At 40.6% G+C, this 22,946-nt stretch overlaps 1 protein-coding gene and 1 long non-coding RNA gene across 2 annotated transcripts in view; both read right to left on the bottom strand.

Moving 5' to 3' along the window:
• Positions 1–10,716, bottom strand: part of LOC118599183 — a 28,467-nt gene extending 17,751 nt beyond the window's left edge. The window contains exons 1-2 of the long non-coding RNA XR_004948479.1: positions 10,648–10,716; positions 1,826–1,934 (exon numbers count right to left, since the gene is read on the bottom strand). This is a non-coding gene — a long non-coding RNA (uncharacterized LOC118599183). The remainder of the gene's footprint in view (positions 1–1,825; positions 1,935–10,647) is intronic.
• Positions 10,717–17,055: 6,339 nt separating this feature from the next.
• On the bottom strand, positions 17,056–22,570 carry plk2b (polo-like kinase 2b (Drosophila)). The gene is made up of 14 exons (XM_024275049.2): positions 22,226–22,570; positions 22,033–22,140; positions 21,812–21,928; positions 21,573–21,702; positions 21,252–21,435; positions 20,927–21,125; positions 20,644–20,791; positions 20,450–20,544; positions 20,052–20,184; positions 19,820–19,900; positions 18,623–18,782; positions 18,368–18,497; positions 18,129–18,239; positions 17,056–18,045 (listed from the first exon to the last, which is right to left on the bottom strand). The coding sequence occupies exons 1-14, from the start codon at positions 22,553–22,555 to the stop codon at positions 17,854–17,856; spliced, it is 2,118 nt and encodes a 705-aa protein (XP_024130817.2). The 5' UTR covers positions 22,556–22,570; the 3' UTR covers positions 17,056–17,853.
• Between the last annotated feature and the right edge of the window lie 376 nt (positions 22,571–22,946).

The raw sequence follows: 22,946 nt of genomic DNA, 5'->3' as shown, positions 1-22,946 counted from the left end.
TCAGGTTGTCAGCTCCTCACCTGCTGACTTCCCGTTTCGATTGTTCACCTGTTTTCTGCACTATTTTTTGTCATGAAGTTTTGGTGGAGGACCCAAACGCAGGAATCAAGACTTGGTGGAAGAAACTTAAACATTTACTAAATAAACTCAAACATGACAAAACCATGGGAGAACAAACCAATGACGTAACACAACAGATGACATGACAACGAAGAACTGAAAACCAGACACTTAATTAAACACTGTGATGATTGACTAAATGAAGACGGCTGTGGATGATTAACCTGAACAAGACTGACAGGGAACACGGAACATGACAAAACCTAAGCACTGAAACCTGACAGTACCCCTCCCCAAAAGGGCAGATTCCAGATGCCCGAACAACTTAGGGGAGGGGACCTTGAGGGACAAAAACACAAGTCCAGAAAACAGGGTCCCTGCAGCCAGACGGATGTGAAGGGTATCAGAACCCCTCTTTGGGAACAAGAGTGAAGAGGAGCAGTCCCGGCAACTCTCCCCAGGAACAGGAAGGATGGCCCCGACAATCCCCCTTAGGAACGGATTTGATGGACATGGCATAATGTGGTTGATTAAGGCAGCAGGAACACCAAGGTGATGTGACATGGCAAGGTTCTCCTGCTGGGTCTCAAGGTGGTCAGGTCATTCTGTCATCAAGTGGTGGTGGAGGACCCAAACGCAGGAGACGAGGCTTGGTTGCAGAAACTGAAACATTTACTAAATAAACTCAAACATGACCTAACCATGGGAAAACAAACCAGTGACGTAACAGAACAGATGACCTGACACAGAGGAACATTAACGTTGGGAGTGGGGTCATCTGGAACCCACAAGAAATCACGCTGAACTATTTTTCTGTAACTTTCTTCTTGGAGGGCTAAATGGGAGAAACTGTAGAGGTTTTGAATTTGGCCTTACTCTCCAACAACGGGGGCTCCTGTGCCGGCCCCTTCAGTTGTCTCTGGGTGGCTGGGATCAGATTCTACAAGGGGGAGATGTCTCCTTTATGAAGGTGTCAGTGGGGGCCCTGCACTGCTATAAGCTGCCCCCCATGGCCCTGTAGAGGGAGGTCAGTAGTTCCCTTCTCTTCCACATTCAGTAACATCATTCTCACCTGAACTCTCACCTGAATTTACCTGCCTCTCAACTCTGCACAAACACTGATGTGTGTGCACATTCAGATTTGCCTGAGGCACTATATGTGTGTGTGTAGTGTGACTATATGCAGGAATCTGCATAAATGAGTGTGTGTGGTGGTTTGTACAGACAATTGTCAAGTGAACATCTGGTTGGGGTTGCACACCAAAAATAAAGCTTTTCTGTGAACTTTTTATTTATGAAATTGACAACATTGAGCTTGAGCAAACTTTAAATGTAAAATACATCAGATTATAACAATAATCAAAATGTGTCCAACACCAGATGCTCCTTCTAATTTGCTTTTGGACAGAAAAACACAATAGGTATAGATGGGGACATGTTTATGGGGGCAGCTGGGACATATATGCCGAGCAATAAACCCATGATCAGAAGGATGGAGGTTTGGTTCTTGGTTCCAAGTGTCAAAGGGTAAGCAGCATGTGTGACTAGACAAAAAGCGCTGTATTATGAAATACATATCATTTGATTGGCAGGTGGGTGGACCCATGCGTAGACTAAAAGGCCCACTTTAATGAGGTTCTGGTGTTTTTAACTTGTTCTTATGGCATTTTTCTGATGGGGAGGACATGTATAAAAACTCAAAGCAACTCTCTTTTTACGCAAGACAAAAATCAGCCACCCTCTTAGAGATTGTAAAACAAGATACCTTTTAAAAATGATTGAAAAGCTTTGCTTTGGTAGTTGAAGCCACAGGGTGTTTTGACTTCTGCAATGCCAGTCTCCTCTGATGCAAGATCCAGGATCTGTTTTCAGCCCTGCGGATGGAAAGAAACTCCCATGATGCAACGAGAGCAGTCCATCAAACAGCCAAAAGAAACATAATTGTTTGTTGTAAGATACCATTGTCTCTCCTATAAGTAGCTTAGCTCATGATCTAAAAAAAAAGATATAAAACCATTGAAAAAAACTCAGAGAAAGCTGTACTGGAAAAGTTGCGTCCAGAAAACAAACAGGATGTGCTCCGATGTTTACTTGAAAGCACCGGTTTCCCTTTTCACAAGTTTTTTTTTTTTTTTGCTTTTACCATAACTTTCCGTCTTCTAAATCCCTTAAAAGTTCAATGTTTTTACCTATTCCTCTAGCTAAAAACTTTGTTGTTTGAGATAATCTAATCTTTTTCTCATGCAAAAAAGGTTCAAGAAACACAACTTTATGTAAGACCACTTGTCTCTCCTTCTATTCAGTCTTTTTCCAAGATAAAAGCCTTCTCCTTTCATCACACTGAAAGCTCTTCTGCACCTGTTGAGGAAGGCAAAGACAATTGGCTATAACCATCTCATCCATCATCTCCTCTGAGCCTTTCCAATCTCACTTCTGCCCTGATCTCTGTATCCTGTTGTGCAGGATGTGAGGCCAAACTCACTCCACCCACTCAGCGCTCACAGGCAAAGAAAAACACTCAAAAAAAAGTTGTTTATAAACAACCACAGCAGGTTTGAAGCTAAATTAATATTTTTTTCCAAGAGGGTGTCATCAAGTGCATAAAAGCAAAGTAATATTTCAAACAGACAAAAGAAAGAAACTCTTTGCAGCTGCACTGAAAAAGGCCAGCAATGACTGAATGAGTCAGGAAACGGTCTGGCAGGAAAAGAACTGTTGGGTTAATGTAGGGCTCAGGAAGCCTTGTGCTTAGACAGCCTTCTCTTTCCTGCTGGAAGGAAAGGTGTGATCGCTTACGCACTCAGTGATCTGCAGCTGGAGACCTTTTTATACACAGCACACTTTAAATTCTTGGAACAGGTTTACCACTAAGCTTCTAAAAGTATCCCTTTGATAAAACATACAACTTTTTTTTAGACTGCTTTTTTTCCCTTCTACTTATAGTGAGACTCCAAGTAATAAATCAATAAAAAGCACTTATTGAGGAATACATACCACTCCACTTTGTGACATCAAATAGCAAAAGGACTGAGACTTGCTAAGATGCTTAGTAGAAAATAAATTAAAAAAACAAAGTCTGTTATGTAAAAAAAAATGAAGCCCAAATTTGTTTCTGATGCCTGGCATGATCTGTTGCTGACTGTAATCTCCGTTGTTACAGTTGTTTTGGAGCTTATTACTTTTGAAGCCTCGCTTTGATCATCTTTTGATCTATTTTTAAAGCTTTCCTTGTGGTTTGTAATTATGATTATGTAGTTTTTAGGCAAAAATAAAATAAATCAAAACTTGTGTCATTTTCTAGGACATATTTTCTGCAGAGTGGCAAAGATTCTTTAGACATTGGTCTTTGAGTTGTAGCCAGGACTGTTGGTGTGGTGTATGCCTGCCCACATGTCCCATCATCCCTTTGTTTACACGCTCTCCCGCTATCTTACAGCCCCTTAAAACCCCAATCTAATTCAATTTTATTTACATAACCCAGTTGTCTCAACTGGCTTCAAATTGGTAATTGTCCAAAAACATAAAATCAATCACGAAATATAAACAATAGCTAGTTGGTAAACTAAACAGACTAAGATAAGGTAGGCATCCCTGTCCTTAGACATTCCTTCTTAGTAAGGAAAAACATGAAAAAAAAGATTCTGGGAGAAAAAAAAAACACTAACTAATAGTGTAGCAGATGCGCTTATTCCAGATGGAACTGGGGACAACTGTGGGAGCAAATCGAGCCAGAGGCGAGGTCCACTCCCAAGGAGTACAGGTAAGCTGCCTGGAATCTGGAATTTCTTCCCCTCCCCCAGAGAAGTGTGGGAAAGAGGGACAACACATGAATCGCACTGCACCAAACACAGGCATAGCATTAATGGAGCAACAAAAATGGTGAGTAATATTGGAGCTATTCAGTTTTACATTTTTTTTGCCAGATGCCAGCTTGGACAAGGAAAATGAAGACATACAAGGATCTAGTTGTCTACAAGTAGATGCTTCAGAATACAGCGGAGCATGGAGCCTGTTGCCCCCTGATGTAGCACTCAAATTACTGTTACAAGCTTTTTCAGCTGCATTTTTTTGGGGTTGCTCCTGATTCACAACTATTTGGATACTCGAAAACAAAATTTTAAGCTTCATTTTCTTTATTCATGTCCTCCATCAAGAGAAAATGCCATAAAATAGGTTAAAAAACACAATTTTTTAAGTGTCTTTAAGGAAAGTTATAATAAATACTATTTAATGTTTCTATCAAGATAATATACAGCTAAAGTGATTTTTATCTACATATTAGATTAAAATATAGAAAAGAAAACCAAATGTAAGCGTTGAACAAGAGAACTATTTTGCAGGAAAAGCAACAACACTTACAAACCACCATTTAAACTTGCCTTTGCACAAATAATATCTAGAGCTAATATGTAATTTAAAAAAAATATTATTTTTGTACTTTAATTGCTTTCTTTTTAAGGCTCACAAAATATTATCAAACTTTACAGTGTTTCTAATTTTGTTGTAATTTTGTTTAAGCTAATAAAAAGTCTCATGTCTGAATCTCAGCTGGATCTTTCTGTGGGGAGTTTGCATATTCTCTTCTTCCATGAGTAGGTTTTCTCCTCCCACAGTTCAAACACTTGCCTCATAGGTTGATTCTTAACTGCTTCTTAGAAGTGAATGTTTGCCTGTCTGTGTGTGGCCCTGCAATGGAGTAGAGAGCAGTCCGGGGTGCACCCCCTGCCTTAGCTCTTATGTGGCTGGGCTGTAACCCCACACAAGTCTGAGTGGGAACAGAAGAGGGATGGATGGTAGGGTGGTGGAAATTTCCCAGCAGTTCCAAGCTGCCAGCTGTGAATCTGAGCTATGGCCTTTCTGTCTATTTAAGATTGCACGTTTTCCTCAAACCTGCAGGGGTTTTTCTCAAGGTACTCTGGTTTCTCCTTTAAGTGCAAAAGCATGTGCAGGAGTCTGATTGGTGAGTTTAGGACACTGAAGGATTGGGCATTAGGATGTCTGGAGGTTATCTGTGGTTCCCCCCACCAGCTGATACAGAAAGGCACCAGTCCCCCCCCAAAAATGTCTGTGTGAATAAAGGAAAACTCCTAATTGTCAGGCTATTTGTTGGGCTCTTTTCCAGTTTTTGTGGAAGTCAAAATGAGTCAGCATAAACATGATCTGTGAAGTTGTGAAGAATAATTCAGCAGCACTCCCACAACTGAATAACAAGCTGTCATTTCTGCTGACGTCTTAATGCCTTGCACATTTTACCCAGAGCTGCAATTTTCTTCTTTTTTTTGTGAATTTACCAGTTGATCTCAGCAAGGGTCCAACCTGAAGGCTTTCAGCAACCTGAGCTGACATAAGGTGAGTCCTCTCTGATCAAAGTCCCAGCCTGATCATTTTTGAGCTTTTCTAAAACCGCTCTTAGTGGTCTTTTAATCATGTTGATGCTGTCTTTAGACAAAAAACGTGCAATTTCTTAGGACATAATTTCTGCAGAGCGGCAGTAGTTCATTAGAAATTCAGGACAGTTGGCACGGAGCAACCCCGCGCCCCCTTCCTCTCTCCAATCGCTGAGAGCATTGAACTTGTGGCCTGCCAAGCATATTTTCTACATCACAAATTAAGTTCTTTATTAAACAGTATTTTTTCTTCTACTCCTCACAACAATTTAAATTACAAAAATACTCAGAAAAGCGGCTTTGAGCTTAATTTTATTTTTATATGTCCTCCATTATCAAAAAAAAAAACAAAAAAATGCCACAAGAACACAATTTTCACCAGAGTGGGTCTTTGAAAACTTCCTTATGCAGTGAGCCTTCTTGTTGCAGAGATTTGGCAACCAAATGAAAACTCTCCTGTCATTTGGTTGAATTTACCTATGAGTGTTGGATTGGTCAAACCACACTTCCTCAGGTACGGTAGTGCTCATCACCAAAGGACCACAACACTTGTGCTTTTTGAAGCGAAAAAGATCTTCCCTTTTTTAAAAAATATTTTCTGAATACCACTTTATTTTTATAATGCAACACACAACCACAGGTAAAAAGATATTAGACATTAAAGGTATTATGATTCAGTGTGGTGCTTCTATATCTGTCTATTGTTGTTTGTCTACCTGGACACTTCCACTAGTCATCTGTCTGCACACTGCATGTGTAACTGCTAAAACACTACTATTACTTAAAGCTTTTTGAAGCTAAACTGTCAAAATTGCATTCACCAGCTATTTTACTTTATCATGGAGGTATATTTGTCCTTTGTTTCGTGTCCTGTCCAGCGCCAGATTGCACTCCATTAAAGAATAATGAAGAAAAAACAGTGAAAGGGCCAAACAATAAAAAAAATAAAAAAAAATAAGAGAAATTAAAAATAGGAGAAAAACAACAAAAACACAGCGTGATTCATTTTTGTTGTTAATGTTTAAGATCCCCTCAGGCCCCTGGAGATAAATACCGGTAAGCTGCTTTGATGCCCATGTTAGATAACGTTGTTTAACCTGCAGGTTAGAGGAGAAATTTCATTTAGACTAACAACAAACAAAAAATTACTGCAAGATAAGGAGCAAGTGATCTCATTTTGAACCACATGAGATGCTGGAGACATGTAATTTGATTTGAAGCCTGTGATAGTCACACACAACTGTAAGCTGGAACAGATACAGGCCATGATCAGAGGGCGAGGTCGCGCCATCAGGTTTCCAAGAGATCTATGAACCCAAGGATACCTAACGTATAGTGAACAGATCAGAGAGTGCATTCGTGTTATAGTTTAAGAGCTTTTCTAATCAAATCAAACTTTATTTACAAAGCACTTCCCATACACAGGGAGGTTTGAGGGTTAAAGACAAGTTCACAAGGTTTATCTTACTGTTATATTTTCATTGAAAACTACACTTTCCAAATCTACTCAAAGAAAATGTTTCTTAGTCTAACTTGATATTCAATAATCCTGTGTTGTGCAAGTTACGTAGCTTGTGTTTCATTCATAAAATGTAATTTCAGAAGGAAAGTGTTTAAAAATGACAACTCACACCGAGTAGAAAGAAAGAGACATAATGCAGCAAGAGCATAAACACGAACTCCAAGGCTATGGCAAGTTGTTCATTTTTCGCCCTTGTTCTAGGTTAACTTTTCGTGGGATTAAACCATAAATTGCATTAAAATATGTTTCTAAACTTATTTACATTCTTCAGATGTCAGTATGAGTTGTCTGCATAGGCGAAAACCTTTTGCAAAGAAAAGGAACAAAGTGACATATAGAATTTCGGTATTCTGGCACTGACAGACACATTGAACAAGCTTACATCTGGTCCTGCAGGAGGGCTTTTAGTTGACACACGCGTAGATGCATCAATACAACCAACAGTAACTGGCATCCCATTACACTGATGGGAAGCTAAGTGGCTGTCTGTCTTGTCTCTCTGAGCCAGTGTACTCACACGGAGGGAAAATCAGAGTCTGCAGCACGATGCAACAGCTGCTCTTTACCATGGACAGGGATGATGTTACTGCAGACAAACTAAAATAAGATAAATAACTAAACATACAGTGTGGTCAGTTTAAAAATGTATGCACATATGTACTTATTTCATGCAAATATACATATGAATAAAGTAATGATGAGTTTTTGGTTTAAACACATGTAATGGGATTTTTTTTCTTCTGTAATTTTTTTAATTTTCAGTTTTATACCTGTAAACCATTTAATGGATGAATTACAAGCTGTACTTTATAGAAAGAAAATATAAAAACTCTGTGAACCTTGAAATGTCGTGGTCAGGCTGAATCAAACATTTTTTCCATGAATGCCAATTCAAGAAGGAGCCTTTGTGTTCTGTAAAGCTTCACACATAAGATGCAGAAACAAAACAAACAAGAAAAACCTGAACTTTTCGCAAGACCTAAATCAAGAAAGACAGAGAACTTTCATTAGTAATTTCAATTTCGGCCAATTTTATTGCGACATGTAGTTGGGATTAACTTACCGAAGGGAGCTGTTGTTCATTAAAAAATGCAAACTAAAAACAAGAGTCTAAGTATGTTAAAATCCAAATTAAATTCGACTGCTTGAGTGCTAATCAGAAAAGGTTTCTGTACTCTGAAATCGCCTGCAGTTAAATCGCAGCACCAAGCTCGACAAAATGACCTTATCAACAAAGTGGCGAAGGCAAAGCAATTTGGACAACTCGTTTCCTCTGGGAGCCTTTTTGCAGCTGAATAAGACTCATTTATTAATGAAAAATCTAGACCTTTACATATTTTGGCCTAATAATCTATCATACAAGTTCACTTATACCTGCTGCTATGATATGAAATACATGCAACAAGCTTATAGAAGTGGGAGCTTTGCCGATTTTACTGTGACACTTATAAGACACGTACAAATTGCACAAAAATAAGATTAATTTATAAAGGACCACCTTTTTAAAGAGGCTTAGTAGAGACTTTGAATAGCATTCTGACCTATCAGTGAACCTAAAATAAAGATATCAGGAAGCACCATCATGTCTGTAAGCTCTTTCAAAAACAAACTTTTTTTTAACTAAATTGTAGTAGATAACTATTTTCTTTTGAAATACAAGATGTAGTTTGCTCTCTCTAAACCAGTGGAAGACAAGCTACAGCCCAGAGGCCATACACAACCCATTAATCTGGCCAGCCAAACTGGAATAAATTATAACAATAATCCCTAATAATGATTGTTCCTCACTGTAATTCTGGTGTCTCCCCATAGATGGCGCTCTACAAATAAATTGACCTTCACTTAGATATAGAAAGTTCTTTTGTATTCATGTATTGTTGGAAGACTTGTTGTTTTTCAGACATGTTTTACGAGTTGGAGAGGCATTTTTCTGATTATTTCAACACCACAAGTGCAAAATTGGGGTGTATTTAGACTGGACACATTTAGTTTGCTTAAAGGAAACTAGAGCTGGTTGATAATCTTGAACTCCTTTTTAGTCTCCATACACCGAAGTAGAACCTGGTCCGGGACCAGGAACCGCTCTCTGACCCATCTTTCAAAGTGGTCTTGGTTTGTTTCTAAATGGACTGAGCATCAGTTCACTCTGAGTTTTTTCAGTCTGAATAGGCTCCATAATCTGAGCGAAACAACTGGACCAAAACGGCCGCCGTAGCCAGGCATTATGAGATGTAAACAGAGTAGCAGAGCAACGATGAGACACATGAAATGTTGTTGGATGAATGCAGGCTCATTAAAACAACTTTTAACTTGATACACATTGTTTCTCACACCGGTTTCCGGAAAATCTACATATCAAAAACACTTATCGCTGTACCTTCATAACTGTGCCCTCTACAGTAACCGCCTTGCAGAATACCTCTGCTATACGTTAATGCAAACATTCAATACTTGTCAGAAAAATATAACATTTCAATAAGTGAACTTTCTCAACAAGGATTGCTAAACTTAAGACCTCCATTAATCTTTCTCTCGTTGCTTTGCCCGCCCTCGTAAGTTTTTACCAATGACTGAAAAGATCTTTAATTATGTACTTTAGTTTAACAGAAATGTGTGGCTAAAAGGCAGAATACAGACCAAAGGCAAGGTTAAGGACTCAATCTGGACCAAATTAAGTGGACTCGGGCCGGACCAACGGACTTTTCCAGTCTGAATACAACCTAAGTTTGTGTTTTTCCTTGAGGGATATCAACCCCTTGGTGCAGTTGGCACTAAAAAGAACAGAAAAGCCTAAGTTATTAAATAAAAATGCCAGAATATTTTGTTTTACATTTATCGATTTTTAAGACAAGAGGGGACACGGACCGCTGCCAGGCCACTGTTGATCCAGCCTGCCAGGATATGTCCCCCAATAATTTGCAGTAGAAACAATAAAGATGTAATAATTGTCTGTTGTTACATGCTTCCATAACAAAGTCACTTTGATAAATAGTGTTTCTTATCCTAAATCTGCCAACGGTCATTGTTTTGTCTTTTTTTCTTTCTTAACACAAGAAACTATTGTTGTTTTACATAGAATATGTAGGGGGAAAAGTGAATATGACAATAAACTCCCCAAAACCCCAGAATAAAGTCTACCGGGTCCAAAAAAAAGGTTGCCCATCCCTGCTATAACAGTCTATGTTTCAAGTCCAATCATAACATCCCAGAAGCAGTCCCTTTTTGTCTAAACCCACAACTTCAACTCTGTTGTCACAAGTGACAATCACAATTAAAAAAGCTAGTTTTCCCAAACTACAACTGAGTAATATTAAGAAAATGAAAGAAGAAAACAGAAAAAACAAGAAACTTTGAAATATTCCAAGAAGTGAAAAACATGCACAAAAAGAGGAGTCAGGATACTGTTCCTAGCTTGTTTAGGCTTGTATAGGAATGCCAGTCTTTACCAAAGGGCAGGTTAAACATTTCACTAAACACACAACAAAGAGCAACACATCTCTTATTTCCCTTACTGCTCAGTTAGACCATCAAATCTAAATGGAAAAAAGGTGAAAAACAAAGTTAGCAAACAGGGTTAGCAAAGCTACACAGCTAGCAGGCCCCAACCTGTCATGCTTCACTTACTAAACCCTTCTAGTGTTTTACTTGTAATTTCTTTAGCTTTGTTCTTGCACTCACCAGAAAGGGCCCCCAAAACACCATCCTTTCTTCTCTACAGGAACTCGCTCCATTTTTGGAACCACCTGCTTCAGGCTCCTCCCCTTAAATACCAAGCTCACTGAGCAGAAAGCCTCTCCAAATAAATCTGTGGATTCCAATCAGCAATGTGCACACGCTCTGAGCTTCACATATGTTTTTGTGAAAAGAGCATCTACTGTCTTTAATTGATAAAAAAAGCAGATTGAGGTTACACTTTACAAAATCCTGGACAAAAAGAAATTAATACATTTTTTCCACAAATTAGCATTTTACATTTTTACTCTTTTGTGTGCACAAGTTTGTATTTTGTGTTTGAGCCCTGACAAACAAAGCGAAGTGAATTCATGAGGGCTATGATAAAAAAAAGTTATACAAATTCTACATTATTGCATATTTCTTTGCCTTCATAACTTGAATATGTTTGTGAAACCAAAATAGTCAACCCAGGAAGTGCTATTATGTTTCATACTTGTGAATGAGCATCATTAATTTAATGCAAGTGTTAGCGGCACATTGACTCTGCTTTCTCATTTTCTTATTTGTGCAAATGCAGACGAGGGAGAAAAATAATAAATGTGTTAAAAAATGAGTTAGAGAAAATAACTGCAACAATCTCAAAGGCTTTTCATACTTAAATGGGTCAATTAAGATTTTAAATCATCTATGAAAAAAAGTAGATTTTCCTTAAATGTTTTAGTGAAGTAGTTTAAAGACCTTTTTAAGTTTTCTGCAGATCTGACACAAAATAAGGGATATAACATAAATAATGTAATAACAGAATTGGTAAACACAAGAATGATGTTGTTTTTCTGTAATCAGCTTTACGGATGTAAACTTTTTATCGCAAATCTTTCTTTGGTGTGTTACTGTAAATGGTTTTCCTCGAGGTTCTGAAACCTCCTTTACTCTAAATTCATGTTCTCATCCTATTTGCCGAGCCAAACAGAGGATATCCAGTCGGATGTGTTCCTGTTCACTTCCCCCCAAAAGGAATACAAACACTGACAACAGCTATTGTCCTGCTGCCTGGCTGACGGTTCATTTCATGACAGTTCGTCAGCAGCTATTGTATCACATCGAGCTAATTTTGTGTCCAATCATAAACTAATGTACCCAAGCTCAGTAGCTCTCCTTTCTACTATCAGTCTCAACTGATTTAAAAACTGATTTTGTTTCACAACAAATAACAATTTCCTCTCCGCAGAAACCCCTTTTTTTCTTTTTTTTAAATACATTTGAAGTTAATTGTTGCCAAAGAAACATTTAAATTATCAGAACCAATCTAAGGGATTAGATAAAAATGCTTGTACAACAAATATAATTGCAGGGGTTGTATCTGGGTGGATACTTCCTGTGAGTGTCTAGAGAATAAAACTAGAGTTTAATGGTGGTGCAAAATGGGGACAAGCTGATAGCACAGATATGTTTTGCAAACAACAAACACGAAAGAAAACTAGGGGTAAACAAGTCCAAAATTGTCGCTTTGCTACAGCTGTGATCAAGGGGCCAAAAGTTCAGGCCTGACTGCTCTCCTTCATGTTCATTCTAAAGCTGAATCTTTCAATATTGCATGTGATCTGAATAAAACTGACTTTTTTTTTTTGCAAGTTTCGAGGAGGTGTGGAAGCAAAACGAGGTGACTAACGCAAAGCTGTCGAACGAACCGCAGCTGGATGTTTACGTGCATCGATGATGGAAATACTAGTTGCCATGGAAACACTTGGGTCTCCCACTCTGCTCAGCAGTCAAGCAACGGAAGAATGCTGATCTATTATCAGAGATGATAAACTGACTGGCTCAATGATGCAGCTGTCAGACAAGCCTCCAGAAACACTTTAGCTTGACCGAGCTCACCTGATTTCAAATCTTGCCATTTCCTGCGTCGGACATCTATTGCTCTCTTTTGTGTGTCTCTGAATGCTGGAGCACAAATTATAGCAACTGGGAAGACAAATATGAATAGTGGATTTATTTCAAGGACCTTTCATTCATGCTATTCAGTCTGTTTCTTCGGTTCTTTCTTTTTATTTGTGACTATATTTCCTTTTTGAACAACCTGCAAATAAAATGTAGCCTTTAGTTTCACTGTGTGAGATGGTGGCTGAACCTCTTCTCCATCATTCAGTCATTCTTTTTAAGTTGTTTTCCTTTGCGATTTTGCAAATGGCAGCCTTTTTAATGAAGAGTGCGGAGATTCCTCTACCCCCGGTCCTCCTTCGTTCCACACAAAAGTCCATTTGTCCACCCCCTGCATCTGTCCAGAGCGCGCTGAGAGAAAGGCAGTTTGTGTAACAGTACATTTGGTAGGCGTGTGACTGTGTGCTTGGAGGAATGCCAAAGGGGTTAGGGTTGTGATGCAGACTTTTTTCAGTTAGAAAGACTCAATAAACTGGTTTCTGAACCCAATTCTTGAACAAAGCCCCTTCTGTTGACAAAAATGGTGAAAAAGCTTGCTTTTGTTGAACAGTTAGCAACCTAATTTATACACATGTTGGCCATTTATGCTCACATAAAACAACTGAATCTTGTTTCACTAAACCATCAGGTTCCAGGAGTTTTTAACCGACTGAACTTACCAGTGACAACAGTTTGTGCAAGCATGAGCCAAGAAAGAAAAGTCAACTGTTAGCTGTTAGCTTATTGAGCAACACAGCCCCACCTGTGTGTGTGAGTGTGTGCGTGTTCTGAGCAGGATGTGTTTTGTCCCTCCAACACCTTGGTGAATCACAGGATCGAAACGCTTCTGTTTAAGCCTCTGGGGTTTCCTTCCTCAACAAGGCAGGGCACTGTTTAAACAACAACTGCATCGCACAGAACCTAGCTTAAATCGATCCACATTTATCAAAATCCAAAGCTAGCATAACAACTTTGCATCATTTGTCAAGCTTTTTAGTTGATCCATTAGAGATTATTTACAACAAAAGTCAACTTTTAAGAGAAATCAAACAGACATGATGCACCGCTGCCTAGACAAGTTAAAACTTTACAAGGAAAAGATTGAACGTGCCTGAGAAAAAGACCTTTAGCAATTGTTTTTAGCACACCCTTTTATTTTGCGGTATGGATGGAATTTATCCTTTGTAGTACCTATTACAGAGAAAAAAAAAAAGCTTGGGCAATAATTATCTCTAAAGCCAACACGTTTAAATCCATCATCTGTTGAAGCTTGCATGCCTTCATGACAGGACGGGGTTTGATGCCGCTTAACTTTTTCAAAGCCTTTCATTCCTCTAAAGACGGCATACAAAAAATCTATTGAAAAAAAAGGTATAGAGAAGATTTATAAAACAAATGTCAAGAAATAGTACAACTCAAAGTCCCACTCTAATCCTCGTTTGATCTTTTGTAGTAGTGTTCCCAGTGGTGTTTTAATTATGTTTGTGCTGTTTTTAATGCTGGTTGTTGTTGGTACGTGCATTTTTTTGTCTGCTCCTGATTCACCATAAGTAATTTTAATTTTAATTGTCTTCATATTTGTCCTCCATCATGAGAAAAATGCCACAAGAACATCATTTTCACTCTCCGGAAGTTGGTACTTTGAAGCTTTTGTTCATGCAATATGATGTGTGAATTGAGAATATCAAACCTTTGAATCATCAAATATTTTTAAAACCATTTCCTCATCAAGCTGATTTCCTCCTGGGATTTTTTGTGATGGTGAAACTTTAGATTCCTTTCCTTCCCTCCACGTGTGTCCAAAGCAGAATCCTATTTCCCTCTTAACCCTTCTTGTTGACCTACATTTTGTTAAATTATGGGTCCACATACCTCCGTGTGCCACTTCAATGACGTGGAAAAAGCTAAAAACTAGAATTTTCTTCTCCGTACAGTCTCTTTTTAGCCTGATATTTCTTCGCTCTCATAATGCTGCCTACATAACCATGTGATGCTTTTATGAAAGCTCCTCGCCGCATTTCATGGAAGTCACATTCTCTGCAGACATCACAGAGGAGTAATCAGAGGAGACGTAGGAAATCCAAAGAAACAGAAAAAGCGATTGTCAGTCATTCAAATGAGGATCAGCCGGTGATGATCATCCGCTGCATGTGACGGCGTGTGACGCAGGCTGTCTGGAGCAGCTCGTCTGACTTCACTCCGTGCACACCACAGTTGATCATGATCTGAACTGAAAAAGAGCCTCGCAATTATGTAGTAATTGGATGAGTCCAATAAAGTGGGAGGAACAAGCATTTAAGTAATGACAGTTTAATTAAAGAGTGGACAGGTCATCGGGGAGTCCGAGGGAGATGGAGAACAAAAGGACAGGAAGTTATTAGCTTCTTCGCATGCACTTAGGAATATTAATATATTTCACAACACTAAGGGACACTAAAAGACACACAGGCCTGTGTGACTTTGGTGCCTTCCGAAATTTGCTGTTAATAAGGGACAGGAAGCACAAACCATGAGTCATAAATTCGTGTAAGGATGGCCACTTTTTGTGTTTGGTTAAAATGCTTGAACTTATAGTTGCATTGCTGAGAGTCGGTGCAGCCTTTCATTGACAAAAGAGCTCAAATGTGAATTGAAGGTTCCATTTTTAGCAAATGGAGTTAAAGAAATGTGATTGTAGGAAATTATAGGAACAAGACAAGCGTGAACGCACGTCACAGCAAGCGGCGGCCAGATCTTATGCGGTGACTCATCCACAAATCTATACATCTTTTAAGACCTGGAAAGGAACTAGACGTGACAAGTAGCAGAAACACACACATAATCTCACACCGTCTGGAAGAGAAGGATCTCCAAAATAATAAAATATTGGAGTGAGCTTCCACTGGCAGCTCTGCAAGGATTACAGCATTGCTCATCTCTCCAGTCGATACTGTAGGAGCAGAGAATGGGCTGAGCTCCCTCGAAAGTACATCTGTTTTTGTCCACGTAGTGGGAGGAGGTGCACTGACACTGGATATGCAAAGGTCTTCTAATCCCTCAAGTGCATCCCAGTGTGCGTACATTTCAAAGCTGTGTTTTTTTTTTTCTTTCTCTGTGAGTTTGCCTACAATCACTTTCAAACTGACTCACTTTCTGTCAGATGAAAACTGCATAAAATCCTCCGTCTATCCAGCTTAAACTACTTTCAGTAAATAAAGTTGTCAGCATGTACGAAACTTTGTCTGACAGGTAACAGCAGCATGTGTAATTGTTACTCTATAATTTATTGGAGTATTTTGTTTGTTTCTTTCTGCAACACGGTCTGAATTCAAACCTTTCATATTTCATAAGTTTGCTTGTAGAAAAACAGTCTATACTGGACTTTAAAGGAGCCACTTTTCGTCTTCTCTCGAAAAGAGTTATTACATGCAATTTATCTTCAAGAAATGCAGCACTTCTGTTGCTGTTAAGACGTTGAAGCAAAAATGGCCTGAAAACTTCCCATCAACAACAGATTCTATTCCTGTCAAGGCTGAAGCATCCATTCCAGAGGCCATTACTGTCAAAAAAAGCGACCCAGACTTGGAGGTGTCGTCATGAATAATTCCTGGTTCTTCCTTTTGTGGCCCGCTTCCTGTTCGTTTTCACTTTGTGTGGGTATGTTTATGCATGAGGCATTCATTATTGAACTCTGAAGAGCGCAGATATTTCGAGTGGACACCCAAAGGGATGAGTCAAACTTCCACGTTCAGCTCTCGTTGTTACGTAAGCACAAAAGGTGAAGAGACGTTCGGCAGACGCGCTGGATCAAACACTCACGTGGGGAACAAAGGACGAGTGGACCAAACAAAGAGCGCATCAGTTGGGCCAATTACAAGCAAAGTGGTTACGATTCCCCCTGAATAAAATTCAGGTGAATTCAGCCAGGGAAAGATGAGATGCGTGTCTTTTACGCAGGCTTCATTGATTTCTAGCTCTCGTCAAATTGCTCAGCCTGTTTCCACGGTTACAGTGACTGAATGTGAAAGGATGCTCAAGAATGACTGAAATGCTGTGATGCAATCTGTGACACAGTTAGACGAAGTCTGTCACTGTGGCTCCTCTATTTGTGCTGCGTGTCCACTCAGTCCTCGAACCACCTGCCCATCTCATCGGTGAGAAACAACGGGCATCTCTGCGTTTCTTTAAGACAAGGTCAGCTCCTCGCCGTCCTCTGTGTCTCTCACAGCTCTGCAAAAGAGGAGCTTCAGTGGAAGCAGCTTGTCTTATCTTTCTAATGACTTCCCGCTTCTTTTGTGCTCGCAAAACCCAAACAAAAGGAAAGGTGAAAAACTGGCTTTGACTCAGGCCATTCAGTTTTCATTTAATTCCCTGAAGATGCTCACTTCTGGAGAAGGAGCACAAAAATAAACCTCAATACCTGCCCTCTAGTTTTGAGGGCATTTGGAAGTAAACATCTCGCTAAAAAAGAGGCAGAGGCTTTTCAAAACAAAAATAGATAGGTACACTTCATCTTTTTTTTAAGAAAACACTCTCATTTATTAAATAAATAAATACTACACTTTTTCTTACACAATAAGTTATGATGGACGATTTCACAAAGGTGATAATGGCTCTTAAAGGATCCTTACAGGATTTCTACTGCAACCCATTGAGACTAGAAGAGCCCTCTTAGCACATGAACTGTAATGACCTTACAAAGCATTAGGTCCAAATGGGTTAATTAATGTCTCTCCCCTCCCTCACATCGCCCCCCGGCTCTCAGCAAAGTGTGCCGAGCCCATCTGTCAATAAAAAACAGAGCAAATCACAGTTTTAAAAGTTTGTGTGATATTACACCGCTCCCACTCAGGCAGACACGCATGAAATCTCTGCAGCATTCACACACTAAATTCTTTACACTGCTTGAATACAGACACTTAACATTATCTTACAGTCCAGCTCTGTCCAAGTCAAACAACTATACTGGACATGGTTAAGCTGGTGCCAGCCCAGCATTCCTCTTCACTTTCTGCGCATCCCTCTTTTTTATATCCTTCTAACATCTCGTACCAACACGTTTTCCAACATACAAATAAGCCCTTTTTCATCCACAGTCATTGTGCTACATTTCTCTCTCAGTTTCTTTCAATTTCTCCTGCGCCGTCGCCAAGTCACGACGGCGCTATGGAGACGTTTTTTTTTTTTTTTATTTGTTCGAGTCCAGCCTTGATATCCGCCCGTCTTTCACGGGTTCTTTGTGTCCTTGTTCCTCCGCAGTGTTGCAGTGGGAAAAAAAAAAAAAAAAAAACTTTGTCCAAACTGGAGGCTTTAGCTGCATCTCTGCAGAAGCATGTTGAGGGAGTACAGCAGGCGCTGGTGCAGGTCAGTGGGGCAGCCCGACGTCAGCAGTGAGCTGAGCTTATAGGTTTTGGAGACCCGTTCCTCGTTAATGTACGTCAGCACGTACTCGTCCCTCTGGCAACATAGAATGATCTTGGTGTGATCGTGGTAAAAGTTGACCTTTGGGGATCGAAAAGAAAGAATTGTTATTTCATTTGTAAAAGGGTCAGACTAGTGAGAGTTCTCGCTTAGGGTGCAGCTACCTGGAAAGTGCCATCGTTGAACAGCATCATGAGGGCGCGGTCAGACTTCAGCCACTGCAACAGGTAGAGTCTGGGCATGTGTGCATCTGTGATTGTACCGAGGTCACCTCCCTGAGAAGCAAAAACGGCAACATGACAGGATCAGACAAGCTGCAACATGAAAGGAGTTGCTCATACAGGGTGTGGAAAAACAAAGATAAGGAATGTGAAGGCGTGGGTGGACAGATACTTGGACTTACATCCATGAGATTCTCTTCCATGTAAAGAGAAAAGTACTTGAGAACAGTCACTTGGCCCACAAAGTGCTCAGGAACTTCGCAGGTGGGGAAGACTGAACGCTGGCCCAACTCTGCATAATAATGGATAGTCCTGAAAAAATAGAAAAAATGATTAAATACAACAAAAAAAGGAGTAAGACCTATAAGCTGCAACAGGTTTCCTTTAATGCTGTGACTAATTTTGGTTTTAGTTAAAAAGCAAAGAGGAATGCTTACTTTCTGTCAGGCAGGAGGCTCATGTGAGTGCCGTTATTGAAGAGAACCCCCACGGTGTGATCAGACAGCTGGTAGCCAAAGCCGTACTTGTTGGAGTAGTCCACCCATTTAGTCACCCACTGAAGACTGCCGCTGCTGGAGGTCAAAGGAGCGTCGTTTGCTGTGAGAAAAAAAAAATTGCAAGTTAGAGCCAAAACAGGACAAATCAATTAACTCAAGAAGCTCTTCGATTTCCACGAAAGCAAACATTAAAATCAAAGAGACTTGGAGGTAGTGCTGCCACAAACGATTATTGTAGTAGTCGACAAATCAGCAATTATTTTTTTTTTTATTAGTCGACTAATCGGGTCATGCACAAAGTGGATGTAAAACGCACATCTTAACCATCATTAGCTTTAAACTAACTAAAAACTATATATTCCCACTAACATTATCTGCAATGATCCTAGTGTGAATGATGTAAGCTAAATTTGGCAGCTGAAGATGCTAGTGACGATAGCTGAAGATGCTGAAATTGATAGCTATAATCGCTGAAGCTAATAGCTGAAGCTGATAGCCAGCTAAAATATTAAATGCCATATTAGCCTAAAAAATAAAAAGGCCTAAATTAGCCAAAACAGCTAGCAGATAGCTGAAATATTAGCTAAACTCCAAAGTAGCCTAAAAAAACAAAACAAAAAAAAGCCTAAACTAGCCAAAATAGCTAGCATGCAGCTGAAATATTAGCTAAACTCTAAATTGGCCTAAAAAAAAGCAAAAAATCCTAAATTAGCCAACTGCTAGCATGTAGCTTAAGTATTAGCTAAACTCCAAAATAGCCTAATAAAACCTTAATAAATGCCAAAATAGTCCACAAAGTTAGATAATGCCATTATAACTTTCACCTTTAGTACTCTCCGACTCCATGTAATACAAAGTAACAACTAATCAACTATTAAATTAGCTGTCGACTATTTTAATAGTCAATTAGTCGACTAATCGTGGCAGCCCTATTTGGAGTAGGATGACACCTTTCGGATAAGCACTCGCTCTGCATTCTGGGTGTGTAAAGTGAGCTGTGTGCTGTTTCTTGAAGCTGCATCTTTTCAATTCTCCAAGAATCATGTTGATCTCTTAAAGCATTTTGTGCTTCATTGTCAAACTTGTGGATTTTGGAAATTGTTAAGACGCATCATGAGGTTGAACAAGTTCACTTACTCGTCGGCATATTCTCCAGACATCCCCTTAACACAGTAGCAACAGTCTCCGCCACACTCCCCGTTGTGTTGTCTTCCAAGCCTGTGAGAACAACCACGGGGGGTCAGTTAGCATCAAAGTGTACTAGTCTGGCTAACGAATCAGATCTCCATAATTCATGCACAATCAGGTTTGGGAGAGAGGCCCTTTTTATAGCAAAGTGACTCAATTAGACTTTTACAAGTGGACTTACATTCACTACTGCTGCTACAGCTACCCAGACTCCCCCTGACGATCAGGCGAATGGTATCTTGCGTCGTCGGGGATTGGCTCTCTGTTGCCAGGGCAACGGGGCTCCCGGCATATGGCGGAAGCAGACTTCCATTCTGAGGTGAGAATGAATGACGACAGAGTTTAGAGTCTGAGAGTTTAGATCATCTCTTCCTGCGATGACTCAGTGGTCACCCACAGATTCAAAAGTGTAAGGCTTGAACAGAAGGGGATTCGGTTGGATCTGAAAGCATCTCTGCATGTTGTAAAGTTTGCTGCAGCATCAGGGTGACGCACTGAGTTATCCTCACCCATTTGCTGGGTGAGCAATGGGCTACGAAAGCAACTGACGCTTTTGCAAATGCTGAATGTTTTTCTCACCTGAGACAGATTCTTGCTCTGCTGCTGGCCGATGACAGTTTTCTCCAAATCATGCTGCAGTTTGTAGATCTCTTCCTCCTCTTTGGTTAACTTATCTAGAGAAGAAGCAACAGAAATGTCATATTGAATCCAATCTGCAGCCAAGAATGTTGTAATCAAAGCTCCAAAAAGCATACTGATGATGCAATACTCACTCAGAGTCTCGTAGTATCTGACTTTATCTCTCTTCCCGCCAAAAAGCGCAGCGGCAGCTTTCTTAAAGAAGCTCTTGGCGGGACTGGAGATGTGGAAATCTGGTGCTGAATGGCAGCAACTTACTGGCAGACGCTCTGGACTGAAGCCCTGTGGAGATGAAAAGTGGGTCAGCGCGGCAGAGAGGATGGGAGGTCACAGCTGAACTCCCACACAATGGCATTTAGAGAGAAAGAGGCAGACAGAGCAGAGGCAGAAATGTGGGCAGCAGCTGCAGCGTCTAACCTGAGTGAAGAAGTCGTGCCTCAGAATGTGTTCCAGGTTGGGTCTGTCCTCTGGAATTTTGGCCAGCAGGTTAGAGATGAGCTGTTTGGCCTGTGGTGACAGCGAGGACGGGAGGGAGTAACGCGCCTCTCTAATGCACTTGTACGTCTCCTTCAGGTTGGTGGTTTCGAATGGAGGTCTGCCTAACAACATGGTGTACCTGCAGCAGCATAGAGTGCAATGAGTGAGCGCCGTTTAAAGACATCTAAAAGGTATCATGTCATGCAGTTTTCATACTAAAATCACAGAAATGTGGGACGTTTGTCAAAAAAATGAAGTGACTCACATTACGCAGCCCAAGGCCCAAATGTCGGATTCACAGCCATGACCCTGCTTGTTGAGCACCTCGGGGGACAGATAGTTTGGAGTTCCACAGATCGTCTTCCTCCTGTTTCCCACTGGCTCCAACTTGGCAGCCAGACCAAAGTCGCCAACTTTCAGTTCCATGGACTCACTCACAAAAAAGTTACCTGTGGGGGAAGTAAGGGAGTAAAAAGATCAGCATTGGATACACCTGAACAATGATCAAAGCCAAACACATCAAAGAAGATACAGTAAAGTGATATGCTTTATGTGCAGAATGCATGTATGAAATGATGCTTCTTACCCAGCTTAAGGTCTCGGTGAAGGATTTCTTGTTCGTGCAGGTATTTCAGTCCAGAAACGATTTGTCTCAGGTAATAACGCACCTCTGGTTCTGTCAGTACTTTGCGAGCCTTCAGAATGTGGGCAAGCGACTGTCAAATGAAAGAAAATTAAGATTTTAGGAGCATCTAACCATAAAAATTCCACTTCAAATGAGGATTTCCAAAAACCATCAAGAGAGTTGGACATTTGAGCACTCACTTTTCTACTGCAGTACTCCAGCAGGATGTAGATGTTCTCCTTGTCCTCAAAATGGTGATAAAAGTGGACAACGTGCCTGTGGTTCAGAGCTCTGTGCAACTCAATTTCCCTGTCAATCTAGAATGAGAAAAGAAAAATGGTCACGACTGTGATTATAGACAGTTCTGTGTGGTTTGGTCTGGCTGAACCCGTGCGTAAAGACGCAGCGGCTGCGCGCTTACCTTCTCCCGCTGGTGCGGTTTGGAGACGCGCGCGTGTGGGATGATCTTGGCGGCGTAAACTTTGCTGGTGGAGAGGTCGGTCATCTCGTAGCATTTTGCAAAGCCCCCCTGGAAAGACATGGGGACAGATACCACCTTTAAGCACTGGGTGCCTTCACTTAAATCCAAGGTCAGACTGGGCGCTTTGCTGTACCTTTCCCAAAACTTTCCCGCGGCAGTAGCACTTTCCCGTGGCGGGGTCGGTGATGATCCGAGCCATTTCTGACGGAGCTCCGCGCTCGTCCATTCTCTTCCGGCGAGGCTCGCCGGATCTCTGCGTGGATTCACACATGTTGGTCTGCTGGAGCCCGCTGCTCCTTTGTACTTCCATAAGAGTTTGTCTCGTCTTGAGCTCTGAATGCAACCGGCGCTTCCAAGCGACTATTTGTACCCACTCCTCGCTGCGTCCCGCCCCCTCTCTGACGTCACGCTGGAAACGACAGCATGACTTTTCCCTGTTAGCCAAAGACAAACATGAAACCATGATCTCAGTTATTCCAATTACATTTTAAAAAATAGTTTAAGCCATAAAATATTCAATTTATTCTGAGAAAGAGAATTTCTGCGTTCTGGTTGCATTCTTCACAGGTTCTCCTCAGCTCACACAGTTTGATCTTTAGCGCCCTCAAGCGGGCATTGGTGGTACTGCTCAGTCTACAGGTGAATGCAGTAGTACAAACCTGCAGGCGGACTGGGAAGTCACCACAATCAGACTTTCCTGGTGGTCAAATGAAAGCACCAGGTGACCTTTGAGTGGCACTGCATCTTTTTCCCCCCGTTTCCTCATCCCACAAGCTGAGATTATGTCGCACATTCTTACTGCTTTTAGTTTTTTTCAGAATTCAACTGTGCAGCTACTGGCAACCAGCACTTAG

Source organism: Oryzias melastigma, linkage group LG9 (genome assembly GCF_002922805.2).
Source record: "Oryzias melastigma strain HK-1 linkage group LG9, ASM292280v2, whole genome shotgun sequence".
Taxonomy (NCBI): Eukaryota; Metazoa; Chordata; class Actinopteri; order Beloniformes; family Adrianichthyidae; genus Oryzias; species Oryzias melastigma.
The sequence above is the reverse complement of the archived record's forward strand: the minus strand, read 5'-3'. Positions and strand labels throughout refer to the sequence as shown.

What these genes read in the sequence shown, in the direction of transcription:
- plk2b (XM_024275049.2), bottom strand. Translation starts at nt 22,555, where the DNA reads ATGGTTTCATGTTTGTCTTTGGCTAACAGGGAAAAGTCATGCTGTCGT. An exon ending in AACCGCACCAGCGGGAGAAG is followed by an intron (nt 21,929 to 22,032) that starts GTAAGCGCGCAG and finishes TTCTCATTCTAG; the next exon opens with ATTGACAGGGAAATTGAGTT. An exon ending in TGGAAGAGAATCTCATGGAT is followed by an intron (nt 18,240 to 18,367) that starts GTAAGTCCAAGT and finishes TTTGCTTCTCAG; the next exon opens with GGAGGTGACCTCGGTACAAT.